The sequence below is a fragment of the Pseudopipra pipra genome, chromosome Z (assembly GCF_036250125.1).
Source record: "Pseudopipra pipra isolate bDixPip1 chromosome Z, bDixPip1.hap1, whole genome shotgun sequence".
NCBI lineage: Eukaryota > Metazoa > Chordata > Aves > Passeriformes > Pipridae > Pseudopipra > Pseudopipra pipra.
The window spans coordinates 18,609,773-18,628,937 of record NC_087581.1 but is presented as its reverse complement, the minus strand read 5'-3'; the positions used below and the strand labels follow the sequence as shown (position 1 = coordinate 18,628,937).

At 34.3% G+C, this 19,165-nt stretch overlaps 1 protein-coding gene across 2 annotated transcripts in view; it reads right to left on the bottom strand.

Moving 5' to 3' along the window:
• The window catches only part of CWC27 (CWC27 spliceosome associated cyclophilin), a 102,571-nt gene that overhangs the window by 18,933 nt on the left and 64,473 nt on the right, over window positions 1-19,165 (bottom strand). The window contains exons 11-12 of one of the 2 annotated variants that reach the window (XM_064641224.1): window positions 8,182-8,279; window positions 357-7,075 (exon numbers count right to left, since the gene is read on the bottom strand). In XM_064641224.1, coding sequence (XP_064497294.1) covers window positions 6,993-7,075; window positions 8,182-8,279 — 181 coding nt within the window. In that variant the 3' untranslated portion in view covers window positions 357-6,992. Of the gene's footprint in view, window positions 1-356; window positions 7,076-8,181; window positions 8,280-19,165 lie in introns of those variants that run through there. The other variant, XM_064641223.1, reaches the window with a different exon arrangement.

The following is a 19,165-nucleotide window of genomic DNA, read 5'->3' as shown; positions in this document are numbered from 1 at the left end:
ATTTTTAGAGAAATTGTTTCAACAAATTTCAGGATATGCAGCCTGATGCACTGCAAATCTAAATCAAACTTCGTATCAGGTTTTTTTTAGATGATTGCTTACTGCTATAAGAAAAAGCTCCTGATCCCAAACTAATTTTCTCTCTTGACTGAGGTATTCTATGAAGTTTAAGAACATGGCTCTTCATAATAAAAGGAAATAAATTTGTAATGATGTATCTACATTTAAAATATTTTTATATTTCTGCAAATATATTATTTCCTTTTTATCCTAATTTCTATGTTGCATTTAAACAGCATTTAAACCTTGCTACATCATATTTAAAAGGTGTCAGAAAAAAAATGAAACATACAGAATACAATTCACAGCTGGTTTATTTGCTGTTTTCCAGTTGATACTTTGCGTATAATGAAGAACAGTGGATTACAGGTACCAGCAAGAAAGAAAAAGCCATCTTCTAGAATGACCAAAATAGATAAATGCATACAAACACACATTTAGGGATGATTAAACAGCTGGATGAATGAAATCAAATCTGCCATAAAATTTCATGCAGCATTATATCAGATGAACTGAGAAGAACAGAAGTACAGCGTAAAACTATCAATCATAGTGGTTCAGCTCCATCTTTTCCCCTATTAGTCAACCTCTTCTACTAATAAAAAATCCCATTCTTAATTCAAGACCAACCCCTTGTGAAGACAATACACTTTTTTTGCATAAATGCATGTATCCATACTTGTTGACTGTGTGGAAACAACATACTGTCTTGTTTTACTAACATTTAGCCTCTAGATAATTAATTTGAACTACAAAACCATCTGCTTCTTTATAGAAAACAACCTTTCAGGTGACATTTACAAAAAGGGGTGCTTTGAAGGGAATAACAGTACCCTACGATTAATAGAATTGCCCACTTATGACAATCAAAAGAACTGAGAAGAGTGTTCTTGAATATGCATGAAAATGGCTACAAACATTTAAACCTGCAATCCACACTTTGATATACATATGCTGAATTTAAGAAAATGGGATCCCTAGTCATACAGGTCTTTTGACTAAGATTTACTCTAGTGCAGCTCAAATACAATTCTCATACAAAAAGGGTGAAATTCCTCTGCAGTTGTGTGTTTGTGTATTTTTATCCCACTCATATGTGTGTTAATGCAAATAATTAAAATTTCAGTTAGAGCCTTCCCTTGAGATTATTGTTTCTTTGGTCTTTGCTTGTCAAGAGTTTTTCTAATCCTCAACTTCATTCTCTCTGTCTCCTAGGAAAGCCTTTTCATAAGACAGACAAAAGATAATCAGATCCACTTGAACTAACTTCAGCATGAGTCAATCAAAAGAGCCATGCACTTGTATGCATCATATTTATGCATCTTTCATTAAAATGGCTTAAAGACATTGTATTTCTCCATGAGGTCTTACAACCTATTACTCCATATCAAAAGCAAGCAATTATACAGGAAGGATTTTCAAAAGCCCCTAAGTCAATGGGTTTCTTACACATTTTAAAACTTGAAAACTCCAATTATTTCAAAACCACAATGTACTTTTTAATATAAATTATATATTCAATTTTTGACAGGCATAAAAAGTTCGTGTTGAAAAAAAATTATTTTGTGTCTGAATGAACTGTGGTAATTAGCAAGCAAAAGAAAATGTCCAGAGGAGACTCTTGTTAATGGGAAGAACCCTTTATAATGTAAAAACAGATTGTTGCCTACTACTTCATATCTCCCAGTCGGCTTCCCAGGTCCCCTCCAAATCTTTTGCAGTAGAGTTAAAAAAAGAGAAACTACACCAATGTATGATGGACTTGACAGTCATATGAAGCTTGACAAATTTAGGTCCAGTTAGCTGATTCAGCAAAAGTATAAGGATCATGACTTTGGTAATAATCTCCTTAACCAAAAAGGATTTTTTGGACAAAAATTAACAAAACATGACATGGATACACAGAAGCGAAATAACAAATTAAATTTAGGCATTGCAAGATGCAGAAGATGACAGTTTAAGCTACAGGGATTTTGCACACTTGTGCCCTGAAGGATTTCATCACAGTGTAATCTCTCCTTTAGTTTGAACAAGTTGCTGTGTACATTCTATCAGTAAGGAAGGTGAGGAAAAAGAAAAAAAAGAAAAAGATAACCTTTCTTATCAAAAATACGTTTCATCCTACTTTCAACAGAATTTGTAAGTCTATTACTATTTATCTCAGCTAGCTTGAGTTACTATCAAGAGACTCCTCATCTTACTGTGACAAAGACTTTATTATTTAAGTAATTTATTTTCTTTCAGATAGATTCTTCTATCCTGAAATTATTCCTTTAGGGAGGAACACATGCAAACCCAGTGGTGTAATCTAACATAAGACTTTGGTTTTAGGACATGGTTTACAATGATAGCCTGAAACTAAGGAGGAGATTCTGAGGTCTTTAAACCAGAAAGGAAGAGATTGATTTTTAAAAAAAATACAGAAGAGCTTATTTTGCCCTCACCTAAATTAGGAACAGTTCAAATTATGTCAGTCTATAACTACAACACTGCAGAAATATAACAAAGGCAGAACTTGATCCAAAGGCATTGAACTGAAATGATGTTTAGGGATGGCTTAGGGATGGATCAATCCCTAATATGAAGTGAAGCAGAAAAGAAAGCTTGATAGTTTTAACCTAATTCCTAAAGCACCTGCTAAATTTAACAGCATAACAAACACTCAATGGAAGTTGTATCAGATAGGCTCTATTTCGGAAACTGCAATTTTATCTTCCACCTTATAGAAACCAAGAAATATGAATTCTAGTTCAGTTGCCTGAAAAGCATAATCACTGCTTATGCTCATACACATATTGCCCTCAATGACTGAGATCCATTTCTATCATTGCAGGTGGGGTGACTTTGCCTTAGCAAGTCCACCAACTGTGTCACAGATAAGGTACAATTTGACACAAATGTATGACAGTGTGCATAAAATTTTCCACAGCACGAACCTTTTTTTGACAAACCAAAATTACTTGTGATTAGAATCTGTTATAAAATCTACATTTTTTTTCCTTTTTAAGAAAGAGATAATGAAGCTGCTTATAAAACATTTGTTGGAAAAAGAAGGAGTTTGGTTTGCTGAAAGTATTATCAGAAACAGACTAATCTTCTGAAGGGTAAAAACAATACATACTGTCACAGAGAAAATACATGCTGATTTTGAAGGTTTAATGTCACTAGGAGAAGAGTAAGAGCCTATAGTGCTGACAATGACCAGTGAAAGAATTTTCGTTTATGTTTTTTCTTGATGAAAAGAAAGCATGAAGATTTTTACACAGACCTTACATTACAAAACATTCCTTATATGCTGGACTGCACAAAAATAATCCCATTAACTCTTGTAATGCACTTTGCATATGTAATCATGAGTTCATGCAGAACCAAGGTAAGATAATGAGAGTGTACAAAGATATCTATAATGAAAGGCATCCCAGTTTATTTAGCAAGGTTTGTGTATGTTTTAAGTGTGATGGACCCATAAATTTTCTTCAGTATCTCAAATGCATTCTTTAGTAACTTTGATGACACATTTCATATGATAAAAGACCTACTGGACAGAAATTTCAAGATATGTATGGCATAGCTAGATTAAATACCAAAGGGAAAAAACAAAAACCTGTAAAAACCTTAAAAACTCCTTGTTTGGAGTGGCAGAAGTTATGATGAAGGTTTCAGTGAATTAAAATAAGAGGCCTAAACCAGATTCCTGTATTTGTGCATTATATTCCACTTTCAGCTCATCAATATTCAGTTTATATTGCATTCTTCTGGAATTATGGAGGTACGTAGTACTGACATAAAAAATCTTCATGAGACTGAAATCTTGAAAACAGAAGCTGTGTTTGTTCCAAACCAAACAAATCTCTTCTGAATTACACAAGAAATTCTGATATACTTTAATATTTCAGGAATTAAAATGGAATTCCTATCAGAAGTGACAAATGGAGAACTTAAAGCCACTTTCTATAATTAATAGTCAAGACAATAACACACTTCTTCTAGAATTCAGGAAAAAATTTTCTTACAGCTTTATATACTATGTATATGACTATACAATATAATTTTATGCTTGAAAGAATTTATAACATACTCTCCCATATATTTTTGTTCAGAACTAGTTCTACTTGTGGTTTTCTTTGCACCTTCAAGAAATGTTCAGTTACTGTTGCTACAGCTCTGGCTGATCCTGAAGAGACACAGTTTGCCAAGAAGTAAGGTAAGAGTCAGGAAATATTTAGCAACTGTGAACAACTGAATAGATTGGCTTACAGAATGAGCTTCCAGGGTTGGACTGATTACTGAGTTTTCAGTTTTCTACAGTGAAAAAGTAACAGTTCTAGAACAAACTTACTAGTTCATTTAGCCAACATAAATAATAAAACCTTAGAAGTAATTCCTAGAGCTTCAAAACACTTATTGGAAAGAGCAGAGCAGATCTGTAAAATAGTATGAACTGCAAGTTTCTAGAAAATATTTTCTGAACTTTGGTAGCTTTTATGTACACAGTCCTAGTCTAAAATGCAGGTAATTTTTGAATGTCAGCAGATTTTGAGTACATGCTTAAGATTACTACTAAAATCAAAGCAGGCTTACAGTGAGATTTTGTCCTCTTCTGCAGACAGAAAGACATGAGGAAAAAAGCATTCACTTTAGCAAGGAAGAAACTGAATAGGGAATGCTCAGTATTATTTAATGAAATTGAAAGAAAAAAAATTGTAAATAGTGGAAGAAAACAAAGTTTTGCAAAAGTGACACGTCCAAGATGGATACTTTGATACAATGCAGCTATACCGGATCGACTAAAAAAAATCTTCATACTTAATGCATTTATGCTGTGAAGTTCCCAAATCACCTAAATTTGAAAGTTGTTGTGTTCACAATGTTCTCAAGGGTGCAAAATTTTGTTAAAAGTTTCAGACTTCAAGAAGGCATTTTTCTGTGTAAGACAGAGCTTAAATCTTTGAGTGCTCCTGACAGTACCCAAATGTAATAATAAAACAGAAATAAAACATAATCTTACATTGGCATCCTCACTTGATTTTGAGAATTTTCTTAACACTTAAATCATTTGCTTACCATATCACAATTAAACACAAAACAGAAAATACTGCATGCCTCAGTAGAACTTTTACACTTGAATGTTGGTTTTTACATTGGTTGTTAGGTTTCTCTGCTCAGACTATTTTGTATCTTTTCTGTTTTTCCATGTGTGACAATTTCATAATCCACAGAATATCAGACCATTTACAAAAATATTCTAACATGAAAAACTAAAGTATTACTTCATAAATACTCCTACTACTTTAAACCAACATATAGTTAAAACAACTGGGCAGATGTTATTCGTCTAAAGCAGATTTCACTGAAGTATATTCACAGGTTTACACTACAGAACTTTGAAAAGTGTATCTTTTTCAAATATTTGACCAAGTACTTCAAAATGCTGAAGTAATTCAGCACTCAAATTGTAGTGTTTGATGTAATTTCTGGCATCACTACAACAAATGTCATATAAAAGAAAAACATCTTATTTAAAGTTGACAGCAGTCTGGCATAGTCAATAATAACTATTCACAAATTGGAAGGCTGGTTATAATCTAACATACATGGAGGGATTTATTTTTTTTCTATGACCTCTTGAAACAATGTAAACACTTAAATTTTCACTCCTTAGTCTTTCTTAATTACTCTAATCTCTGAATACAGAAAAATATTAGGTAGGCATACTATGTCACATGAACAATTTGAAGAAGTGATACCAAATGTGATGCCAATACTAATATAGATCTGACAGTGAACTTAAAATAGATGTGTCACGCTGCCACCAGTTCATCAGAATCCTCCAGAATTAAACTCAATCCTGCATCAAGTCCAGTATGACCTAAGCCTTATTCTCACAGTTCTGTAGTCTTCAGTGAATTTCTCCCACTATGGTTGCAAGTCTTGGCTTAGACGCAATGTTTTTTAATCAAGCACAGAATCATAATAATGTGGTTACATAGCCTCTGAACTAGCATTTTTTCCTAATGCAGCCAGCTAAAAGCATAGGCAGACATACTGCAAGTGTCTGCACCATCTGCACAGACTCACCTGATACAGCATGACACAACTCACTCTCCATTCCACATTGCCCAAGAGTACAGGCGGAGAACAATGGAAAGACCTCCTGCTACATACACATTAATTTCCTGATAGCAGTATGTTTTAAATATATGCAATTTCTTATATGTAAACTAATGTGGAATAGGTAAACTATTATACTTTTAGCAGACTTCCTCCATGTCGATAGTTTTATGGCATTGAAGAATATTCAGGCCAATAAATACAAAACGATTAAGTGAGATATACTAAATGCTTTTAACTTAGGGGCAAAATTAATTACTTGGTACAAAACTTCTACCGTTGTTAGAGTTCATTGTATTCAAGATAAATTGTTTCTAAAGTCTATTCTATTCTTCTTCAGTTGTAAATTCTGTTTCATAGTAAAGGCATGCTTCATTCCTTTCACTTAACCTCTTTAAATAGCTAAGATTCCACCCTCCCATCCCACTCCCTACATAAATTACACATATCTTCAAGTATCTCCTAATAAATTAGTTTGCATAGTCTTCTGCTAGTTTTGGGTGGCTTTGTTAATTTTTATCCAATTCATCCATTTCATGAGTTCATTATCTTTTTTGGTGGTACAATACTTAGAACTGAGTGCAATAATACAACTGCACTTTTACAGTTAAGGCATTTGTAGCAAGAATCTTGCAGCAAGAATTCGTAACAAGTGACAGCCATAACATGAAGAAAATTCATGTTCAGTTTGTTTTCTAGTACAAACCTGAAACAGCTTTCACTATATTTTTATTGATCATTTTATCCTTCACCACTTGCATCTCATTTAATGTCTTTTTAATTTTGCCTTAAATTTCAGAACATGTTTATTTTTAGAATTTTTAGTTAGGTTCTCTGATAACTAGTTGAATAGGTTCTTTCCTGCCATCTATCTTTCTCAACAGGTACTGGAACAGACTCCTTCCTATAATGAAAAGGAAAACCAAGATAATTCAAGATTATTTTCAGCATTAGCCATTACCCACAGATTTTCAACAGGCTTATCTCCTACTTGCTATTTATTTCAAAGAAAGTATAACCCCCCCGGCTACCCGAGTATATAAGGGCTTTGCTTGAATAAGAGGTAGCCTTGCAAACTGGACCATAGTACTAACTATGAGTATTGCCCAAGTATTACTTTAGTGTGTCACTGTAAAGGTGGTTTTCTTTAAATTACGAAGTCCTCTAACTTAACCCACCTGGAATGGAGATAAGGTTTAAGCAATAGTGTAAGAACTGGTATATATGGTACTATTCAAGATAATTTATTATATATGTACATAAGGACTACTCTTTACCTCCTCTATACTTCTATTCGCAGTTCTTTTTTTATATGGCCAGTGACACCAATCATTATCTTGCCAGTGATTGTGCAGGATTCCTAGAATTTTTTCAGAGTCACCAATTTGTAACATTTGGTGCCAGATTTCATGTACAGCTCGCAACTTGAGTGTTTAAAAAATGCTCTCTTCTGTTTCTTCAGTTCAGCTAATAAAGGGTGTTACATCCACGTGGACTAAAATGTGCACCTTACATACTATCATAAATGTAAGATTTATGCACATTTAGAAAGAAAAAGAGTATAAAATCTTCCTGACAATGAAGTGGGCAGCTGAAGATCCCATTTTGCCAAGGTTTAGGTAATATATGGTAATGATTTTCTAAATTTGAGTTCCACTGCTGTCCCAAAATACATAAAAGTTTGAAGTCAGCAACTTTGAGTTCAAAGTTAATCATCTGCATTTAAGTACCCTTCCAAGTCAGAATGTCAAGAATACTTTCCAAGTCAGAAGTCACAGCACAGATGTAATAAAGGACATTCAGAAGGAGAAATACTACCTCATTTGAAAGAATGAATGCTACCTGTACATTGTTCTTATATACTGACATCATTACATTACTACTATTCTTAAGGAAAGAAAAGAATCTACATTTCAAGAACAGAATGCCCACATTTATCCACATAAAACACAAAACTAAAAAAACTTCTAAGACTGCAATGTTAACTGGAGATCTACACGAAACCCTTACCTTCTTTCTCTTTGGGTTTTAAAGCTCTTTCTTCTTTTTTCTGCTTTGCTTCCAGCAGTTCACGTTTCAGCTGTCGCACTTCTTTCCGTAGCTCCTCACTGCAAAGAGAAATATTTATATGAATATAATCTTCTGAGAATGTACAGCAACTCAGAAGAAATGGAATCAAAGTAAATGGGCATTAGATTTTTTTATATAAACAAATGGAAGGTATTGACTCACTAATGCTAAGAACATAGCTTAAAAATCAATTAGGAGCTAAGAAAGTTCATATTTTCATTAGAAGAGACAACAGAACATTAACAGATGTCTTATTTTAAGACCCCACAAGAAATTAAGAAATATGTCAAAGAAATGAATAATAAAATGAGGAATCCCTATCTGAAATTTGCTTTAAACATTTTAATATTTAACCATGAGAACCACACAAGGAGAATTTGAAACAGAGGCATTGCCAAATAAATATTACATATGTTATAAAACTCTGTTTACTGAAGTAACAAATCTTAGCAACCTGGATTGGAGAAGCAATGTAGTGTTAAGTGACAAAGACATGAAATGTATGTAATCATATATTACTAGAAATGAAAATTAATTTCATGTTACAAATTTTACAAAAATCTCAAGTGATAACACCAGAAAGAAGAAAATAAAATTTGCAAGTCACTGTGCTAATATCAAATGAAATATTTGTCTTCACAGAATCGTAAGGGATCTCTGCAAGATAAGCCAGTCCAGCTTCCTTGTTCAAAGCATGGCCAAACAGAGTAGATTGCTGAGAGCACTGGTTGTTAAGGTTTTGAATATCCAGAAATGGAGACTCCATGTCTCCAGGCAACTACTTCTTGTCCTTACTCAATGCAAAAAAAGCTCTTCTGTAAATTCAATTTAAACTGAATTTCAGCTCATACCTATTTGTGCCCATCTAATGGTTATCCTATGTAAAAGAATTGATAACTGCTTCAAATTTTCTGGTGTTAGAATATATATTTTGCACTTTTTAAAAAAAATTTATTTTCAATTAAGGTCTAGTTGATTTAGTATTCACCACAGTCACTGAACAGCAGAAATTATTACAATGCAGGAACATGAGATGCAAACATGTCCCTGCAGTTGTTTTATGTACCTCAATTCTCATCTGTAATATTTACAACATAACAGCCTTTTTTAAGGAAAGACTTGGAACTGGGGGGTGATGACCCCTCTTTCATTTCATTTTCATTTGTATGTACGCACAAATACAGAGTCTGTGAAAAGCACTAGCAAAAGAAGACTGTCACTGTAAATTTATTCAAACAGTCAACCACGGCAGTAGGTCTTCATTTTTAACAGAATGGTGGAAGCTACACTAAGCTACATTAACAGCTTTTTCGTAAGACTACAGTTCTACTTTTCTATCTCAAGAAGAAAATCATAGGGGAAGATAAAGAGACATTTTTAATCAAGGTAACTTGACTGCTTTTCTAGAAATTGGGAATAGTATGGTAAGCAAGCTGTATTACAATACAAATCTAGTATACTGCAACATTTTCTTACGGAAGTTGCATGGTAGGAACAACACATGCCAATAAAAGTGGTATGTTAAAATATTTAGAGTGCCAGACAGTGATAGCAACACAGTGAGAGGGAGTTACAAATGATACTTAGTAACAGAGCCTAGCATACCAGTTTTCCTGTAACAGGGACCCATTTACTCTTATGCTTAGTTATCCGAACACTACTGCAGCATTAACAATGAACTAGCTAATGACAACTATTCAGCTCCCCACCTCCTTGTTTTTCCCAATGGAAACAGGTTTTTGTACAGAACACAGAAGGTCTTAATTCCTAGAAAGACTAATTCCAAAATGGTTTTTTCAAGCCCCTCTATGATCAGTACTAGGCAAATAAAGGACTTGGTTCTTCATATAGGCTCTACACTTCTGAAACTTTTTATTCCTAGGCACATTTTGCCAATTTAGGTTGATAAGAAAGGCAATCAAAAAACGCTTCATGCTTAAGAGGAAGCCACAAGAACTGGCTGATAGGAAAGCCATACTACAGTCATTTACTGGAACAGAAGTAGAAATGGCTCCTGATTTGGTAAACAGGAAAATGTCAAACTGATAAGGCAGAGCAGAGTCCAAGTAAGGGTCTGTACCAAGTACCAAGTCTGTACTTGCCCCTTTCATCTTTGAGGCATAGGCTTTTGCATGCTGTAAATTTGCATTCAGGTTTCATATAATATAGCTGTTGGTTTGTAATCAATTAGGTAGTTGCCTGCTGTCCTTGGAAAGTTTCTGTTGCTACAAAGGCTTAGCTCTCTCTGCTCCATCCTTGTCCCACTGATTCCTAGGTTCCACTGCTACACTGAAGGCTCTCATCTTCCTCTTGCTTCCTGCTTCTTCCTCCTCTTGACACTTCTTGCCACCTGGGAGCTGCTCTCCCTCCCTTCACACAGAGAGGTACTTCCAGAGCAGGTGTAACCTTCCTCTGCAGAAGACTGAAAAAGATTTAGCTAAATGGTTCATAAGTCCAGAATTTTCAGATTCTACTCAGAAGAATAAAATGATTTTATGTAGAAAATTTACAGTGAAATCAAATCTAGGATTTCATTTGAATTTCTGTTTCAGTAGTGGCTTAGTTTGATAGCGCTGACAGGAACTATTTTACTAGTAATCTCTAAGTCAGTAATAAAGTGAATAAAAAAACAATTTTGCTTGCACCTAATGGCTGAGCAGTACCTTTTCTTAACTCCAACACAGCAAAAGTATCTTCATGACTTATTTGCAGTTTTATGTACTTCATGGTGAAGCAGGCCTCAGACAACACAGAAGTATTGGTCTGAAAAACCTTCCTCCATTTTCTATGATCTCAAGGTTAAAAGATTATTTTAATTAATTATTTCAATACATAAACTGCAAAAGTTTCTTAACTCCAAGCCTATGACTGTTTCAGAGATTAATGTCACAAGTCATACAAAGCTCGAATACCCTAAGAACCTAGACATATGCATATGGCTAGACAAACTCCACACACAATCTGATGAAGACTGCTTGACCTTAATCTTCCTACTGAAAGCAGACTTTGGCAGATCAAGATTCCATCCCTATGAAATGCAATAGGAAGAAGTGGTTTGCACACAAGACTAAAGGTTAATAACAAAACTCTTGTCTTCATTTGTCACTAAGGGTCTAACTCATAAGTGAGCACACACACAATTGCTACACTGTGCCCTCAGCTGATGAGCTGTGAGCAAGTGTAGATCCAAAAACTTGTTACAGTGTTGTTACAGTTTTGGTACCTTAGCCATTTTACTGATTCAAGCTCAGTTGATTTTTGACTTGAATAAAGTGCTGGCAAAACGCACTTAGTAGTGCTTGTTTACTAAAGGAGCTCTTCCATCTGTCAGGTTTTATTTGTACCAGAAATAAAGCTTTATATTTCAATATACTTTTATCTTAATATTGGGGTCTTCTGCAGTTCTTTTCTTAATGACATATATTCCATGCTTCAGCTTTCTAATATTTTTTACTTTGTATTTTTGATCAGGAACTAATACTTAATTAATAAAGATTAAAATCAGTTGGAAATTTAGTCAAATACTTTAAGTTAAATGAATGCAATTGTTTCTAAGTGCCATGTACTAAAGGTGTCTTTCTGAAAGCAACTAAGAGTCTTCTAAACTGACAAAGTAATTTAATTCAAAAAGGAGATGTTTTATATTCTATTCACTTCACTTTGGCAAAAGAAAAGAGAATTGATTACAGAAATAAACTCTTGACTTTGAGGTAAGTCACCATATGATCATACTCGCTTCGCTATGCAAAAGCTCAAAACTGCTCCTTTTCTTAGGATTATGGAAAGATTTCAACGATGAAATCTAATAGGACTGGCATATTTAATAAAGACTATATGGGCAATCACTACTGTCTTTTAATTTCCATAAACCTGAGTGTGAATAGGTGCATCACATTATAAAAGCTTCAGAGAACTGGCACTATATTTTAATGTAATTATGCATACTGGACTATAAGCTACATGGTGTGTCAACAGTCTCAGTACTGTGCAACAAATTCTCAGGCTGAGACTGAAGAATATTGCCATTTTACTGGGAGAAGCTCAGTAAAACAGCAGGGCCCATAGGCTAAGCATGAAGTATAAACTTGTACAAGATGATATTAAAGGAGAAGCAATACATCTTATTACGGTATCTAAGACAGATGTAGGGGGGGAAAAACCCCCACAGGTTTCAGGACACGTGCTCTTCTTCAGCTAGTTTATTTTTCTTTCATAGTTTGCTTAATAAAAGTATTAGCTTTCGCTACAAACTTTCTTTGCTTACATTGTTCAGCCACCATCTACACTGCCAGAAAATGCAGATGTATGCACTAGGGATATATAAAGACATGTATCATATATCACATATCATATATTAAGGCTGATTTTATGCACTATCTGAACCTTCTATGTTCACAGCAGATTCTGGAACAGACAGGAGACCCTAAATTTTTCCAGTTTAAGAGAAAAACCTAACTTTGCTTAATGGAAGATAGTCAACAACTGTTAAACAAAAACAAACAGAAAGACTGGAGGAGACTGACAGCATCTCTCATCCAGATCCATGCTGTATCTACCTGGATTGGAAATGCCTAGCTCAATGACTGATAAAAACATGTTTTCTTTTTTTGGTTTTTGTAATAACACACCACGTTGGTCACTCACAGCTGTTGTAATTAAGAGGTTTTCCTCCTCCTCTGTCACTTCTGAGTGACAGCCTGAGGGATGAATTCTTGGTTTTGTTCCTTACTGCATGATCCTACGACTCTTTAACCCTATTTCTATCATTAGAGCTTTTGAGATTATCCAATTTTTTACGAGGATGGTCCCATTGCGTTAACATTACTTTCCAACTTCGTACTATTTACAAGCTTCTTTTAACAAACTGTGGTGGGCTTTTTTTTTTTAATATTTAAAGTATTACTGAAAACCTGAAATTAGAACTATCCTATCAATTTGACCCAAAACAATAGCTTTCGAAAATAAGCATATGTTCTCTTTTAATCAACTTCTTATCTATTTTACAGTTATTGTTCTATATTTTCCTCTCCTTAGTTTTAACCATTTCCTTCAGATTAATCCAGAATAAATTTTATCATGAACATTTAGCCTAGAAAAAAGGAAATACCTAAAGACAGGTTACTTTATCAGAATCTCTTAGTAAAACAATTCAACATATTTTTCTATTAGCCACTACTAATTGTCTTTATTATTCACAAATTCTTATCTACATCACTGTTTTACATTGGTCTACCATCTTAGGGGAAGCAAATCAAATCCATAACTTCATGAAGTGTAGTTTCACCTGAAAAGTCAAACAAGTTCTAACATCTTAGATAAAAATACTAAATGCTTTAGAAGTAGCATGGGTGTAAAGGAAAACAAAACAAAAGTATTGGCTGCAATGCAAAGCTCACAAAAAAAAAAGAGACCAGAAAGACAAAGAATTAAATAGTGTGACTAACAAGTTTTAAAATGTTATTAAACTAGATAATTTTCTATCTGTATACTTCAGCTACGTCTGTTAGAATAGACTGTAGAAGATCATACGTTAGAGGACGCATAAAAGGGGTTATGACGAATTTTAAAAAGGAAATAGCTGAAGGTTTAATGCTAAAGTGATTAAGTAAAACAAGAAAACATAGAAGGAGAAAGGTCACATGGGATTAAAGGGACTAATAAAGTAAAACAAAATTACTGCTGATAAGATAAATTATTGATTTGTGTCAGCTTTCTCAAAAGAAGATTCTAGGGAGACAACTCTCTAAGGACTTGATTCAATTTGGACATTAAAATGAGACAAGAGACAGAGGTGTCACAAGGGGAGATAACAACCAACTAAATCATGATAAAGCTCCAGAATTCCTCCTTGGGAAGGAACTCAGGAATGGCTGTTCCACTAACTCACCTTAAAAACAATGCTGTATCAGGTGAACAGGTAGCAACAAACATGGTACCTTAAGCACAAGAGGGATGACTAAGGACTGCACAGTAAACATCATGACAGCTTCTGGTGAGCTGTTTTCAGTAACAAATAAAACAAACATCATCTTGAACAGCGAGTCTCTGTTTCCTCACTAATCTAGAAGTTTCATTCCTATGTGTTGGTGAAGGTGTGGATGAACAAAGTAAAGGACAACAAGATGAGCAGCTTTAGATATTCAAAAAACCTTTATGACGAGCATTTTAAAAAGACTGAGTAAATGGTGAGAAGTGGAGGAAAACAAAGTACACAGTGAAAAAAATTAGCCAAACTAAGACAAGAATAAGCAATTACCTTTCAGTACAGCAAAGTTAATACTTCAGGTTAAATAAATCTGAAAAAATAGAGTGAGATGGATTTCCGGAAGATCCAAAATCAGGAACTCAGCTAAAACCAGACAAAACATGGTGATTTCTCATGGTTTTAACTCAGGAATGGAAAATTGAACAAAAATCCACAGTCAGGTTCTCAGAAAATCTAATTAAATTATATGAGAAAATTGAAGGAGACTCTGCAGAATGAAGTCCTGGTACACTTTACACAGCTATAAAGTAACAGAATGAGTTCATGAAAAGCCTCTGATCTTTACTATTGACAACTCAATGAAAATGTCTAATATTATGTAGTTGTGGAAAACAATAACACAAAATGCACATTTATTAAGGAGAATACACAAAAAAGTATTATAGTGGCTCTACAAGAGACAGCCAGTATTGCTCACTTTAGAACACTATAAATAAAATTGGATATTCCACGTCAAAACGGCCAACAAAGTAATAGAGGAAACTTCAGAAAGGATGACAAAGATTATTCTCATCATGAAAAATCACCCCTGACATGAATATAGAGAAAAATGGAAATATTCATTTCAGAAGAAAAGGAGACAGAAGAAACATGGAAAAGGGTAGTAAAACCACAAATACTGCAGACTTCTAATTTCTAGGTCAAGGAGACACTCAGTAAAACTTCAGTAATTTAGAAAAAAAAAGATAAAATATTTTTCACTTTTCAGATGAGATCACAGAATTTTTTTTTCAGACAATTTCTTTGGAACAAAAACCTTTACATTATTAGAAGTATCTCAGATGCTTACATGAAAACCTGGGACATCTATGTAGAACAGTTAACATTAAAATCGAATTTCAGAAGAAATAGAATACTTCATGCCCTGAAGTATAAGTCAGCTGATGGATTGCTCTCCCACTTCTCTGAGGCAAATGGTACTGGCCATTGGCCAGCCAATTCCAATTGCAGATTCCTACATCATCAATGGAGGCAAACACACTTCAGGTAACAGCATATGCCTAATGGAGATTTTCCTCTGTAAGTCTCACCCTGACTCTCTATTTTATGAAAAGTATCATCAGTGCTTATAACTACTAAATACCAAAATATTTATATCAGCATCAGAGTGTTCAAAGGAAAATAATGTGAGGAATGACAGAAATAGCTTTCTATGTACTCTGTTAACACAGGTGTACCATAAGATATTCAACAACTAAATGGACAGATTAAACTAAGAGCATAGTATACACCAACTACATATCACAATTTCTTGGAAATTGGATAAAACACTTGCTCTGAGTTTTGCCTGCTGTTTCCCAACATCTGACAAAAATTTATAACAGATGGAAATGATTGCAAAGTGAACAGCACTCCCTTCATGTTCTCCATTCTGCTGATTTAATCACAAACACTGAATCTGATAGTAATGAAACAACAGACTTGTTGATGAGATCACCAAATGGCTTCCATAAAAACCTATCAGACACTGAAAATGTAGTCACCACAGACATACAGCACTGTTTTCTGACCTGCCATATCACCTGTCTATGCAAAACAGTATATTCTATCATAGAAACAACCTTAAATAAAACAGTCAACTTCATTTTATTTGTAATTATAGTGAAGAGCCACATTAGAAAAAGACAATCTTGAAAAAAAATCTTTCATAGAATTAGTTGGCCTAGACATTTCTAGATTTTAGCATTCTACCCTATTATGAAATGGGAACATTATTCCAAAGTGAGTCTGCTCTGCACTCTCTATACAATAGATATTTTAAACAAACAAATCATATTCAAATGATTTGCTACTGCAAACTACAACTGACAGTTGTTACTACAACTACACAGTAGTTAGTAGTTCTAATAACATAAAATAAGGCTTGAAGTGAAGTATATCCTGAGGTGCATGCAAGATTAATGCCAAAATGTCTGAAAAATCAGCTAAATATTCTACAGAATCTACCTAGTGTGTTCCTGCACAAGCAATTATAGATTTTCTCTTTTTACTAAGACTTGAAATGAGCAGATCTCTGAAGAGAAAATAATTTTTCTCGAACCTCAACTTTACAGAAAGCTGTTTTTTTTATACATAAAAATGTCATCAACTTAATGTCAGTTTAAAGACTGTTTTGCAGAATGTTTCAAGTCTAGAAGCAATCACTGAGCCTCACTCAAAACTAACAAACCCGTATCCTTTCCGAAGGATCCAACAGGGTGATTCATCCAGCCTGAGGATCCTTCCTGGCTGCCCCCTCTTCTAGGGGCTCCTCTGATCCCAACAAGAGACAGCAGACTGGAATAAATTTTTCTGGCAGCAAGAAAAGAAACTAGCTGGAGCACTGCTTTTCCCAAGCCCTCTTTTGTCACATGAAGGGACCACATGTGCATGATGTGACAGGGTAGAGATGTAGGACACTCTGGGAAAGTCAAAAGCCAGGATTTCCATTTCAGAACAATTTCTCGGGCTTACATCATATTCCTGAGGGACTTCTAAAGACAGAGAGTACTAGGTAAGGACTGGATGAGACGCTCTGGTAGCAGCACCCTGCTCCTTGTTTCTCTTTTCCTGTTTAAGACAGAAAACTCAGACATACACAGTAAACACAGCACTTCAGAGAACTAATCTTCAGAGATGCTTGGTAGAATGCAGTCACAATAAACCAAGTAACATTTTGGGAATTCTCTGTCTCTTGAAAAACTATCTAGCTCACTCACCAGTCAAGCAACGCTTGCTCAGTCTACACCTGCTTCTGTATTAGAACAGGGTGGTTAAGAGGACTTTTTAAGAACCCTTGCCTTAATTTCATGATCCCCTCTATCTAAATAAGCTGGCAGAAGGAGCAGATCACTTTCAACTGGGATTTTGGAGAGAATGGGCCATCAAGTCCCTCTGGCTGTCCAGTGAAAGAAGAGATCCCTCATGTCTCACCACTTCTGAAGTTTGTTCATGAATCTGAATCCAGATATTAGAGAGAGGATGTGATTTAGAGAGACTGGATATGGACATTTTGTATGGAAGGCGAATTAGAATGTAAATGGAGACCTGATATCCAAACAAACACAGAACAGAAGTATCTTCAGCAGAATGTAAGCTATGGATGTTATTTGCTATTTTCTTATGACAAGGACTTGTTGGTATAAAATGAAACTGCAAGATTTAAAATAAGTAAAAGGAAATTGTCCACACTGCTTACAATTAAATTGAGGAATGTACTGCTACAAGACACCACACTGACCAACAGGTTCAAAGCAGCTAGATCTAGTCACAGAAGAAAAATACACCAGAAGTACTAAAGAGAACAGGCCAAATGAACTTTCTGACTAAATAAGTCTCAAACTTCAGATTGTGGGAAACAGGAAAAGTTCCCCAGTAGTATATTACAACTGACCTGCTTCTGGCCACTGTTAGAGACAGGACGTTTGGCTAAACAGATCTTTGATCTAATCCAGCATAGTTTATTCTTAAATCAGTTATGACTTCTAGAAATCTGACATTTATTACTTTGACTTAGTAGAACATTAGCAAGGAGTGCTATTTTCAGTACTGGAGAGGTCCATGTCTAAGGGTGCATAAATGTATTTGTTTTTTAAATTAATTTTTTTATTCAATATCTCCTATATAAAAACATTCCTCACAGAAAGTGATCTGTCATTTTCTGTTTCTTAGTGGAGGGGTTTTTTTGCAGCTCCAAGAAATATCCTCCTCTTTTTTATTTAACTGTAAAAGCTTGATATAACTTTGAAAGGAACAACTGTGAGATATACAATGGTAAAACAAAAAACAAAAAGGAAAAGCATTCTAATTTTTATGTAATTCATGAATGGTTAAATAATGAAGGAGATTAATAATTAATAGATTGATTTTGAAATATAGTTAAAGCCTGACTCATCATTTAGGACCCATGTGAACTTCTTTCATACTGAACAGTTAATATACTCATGCCATAGCTGACGTAGTTATCCAGAAAATGCCTAAAGACTACAGAATTAATTACATCGATGTATACAAAAGCAGAAACACTCCCCCAGCTTCCCACAGTGTGATCAAACTTTTATTTCAGTGCTTAGTATATTCTATACATCTGATTTTTTTATTTCAACTATATGAGTTACAAAAATCAGCAACAAATTAGCTTCACATTAAGACTACAACAAAAGAATTAATAAAATTAAAGTGATAGTTTCTATAGCATTATTATTATTATAACAAAAAGTGAGGTCCATTATCTTAGAGTTCTACAAGGACCATCTCAGCTCTAGGTTATTCTACGGAAGAATATTTAAGTTGATCTGCTCCATACTCCAGACTGATTTCATATTCTTATGAAGTAGCTTCATCTCTAATCTCTTCCTATTATTCATTGCCTTCTCACGTGAAAAAAGAATATCTCCAAAGTACTTCTCACATTAGTATCCCACATCTATATAGCAATTAAGCATGGACTACACATGAGTCAGAAAAAACATTTTGATACTTCTTTACACTGAATAAAGAGTATTTCTAAGTTGAGCTAAAGCACATCTCAAAAATGAAATCAAATAGCAAAGATGTTTCATTTTTGCAGTAGATCTCAAACTGGACCTGAATCATATGGCATAATAAAAGTCTACTTCAGATGATCATTTCAGTCCTAGGTGTAATTGACAATTTTTAATCTGATTTTAAAAAGGAAAG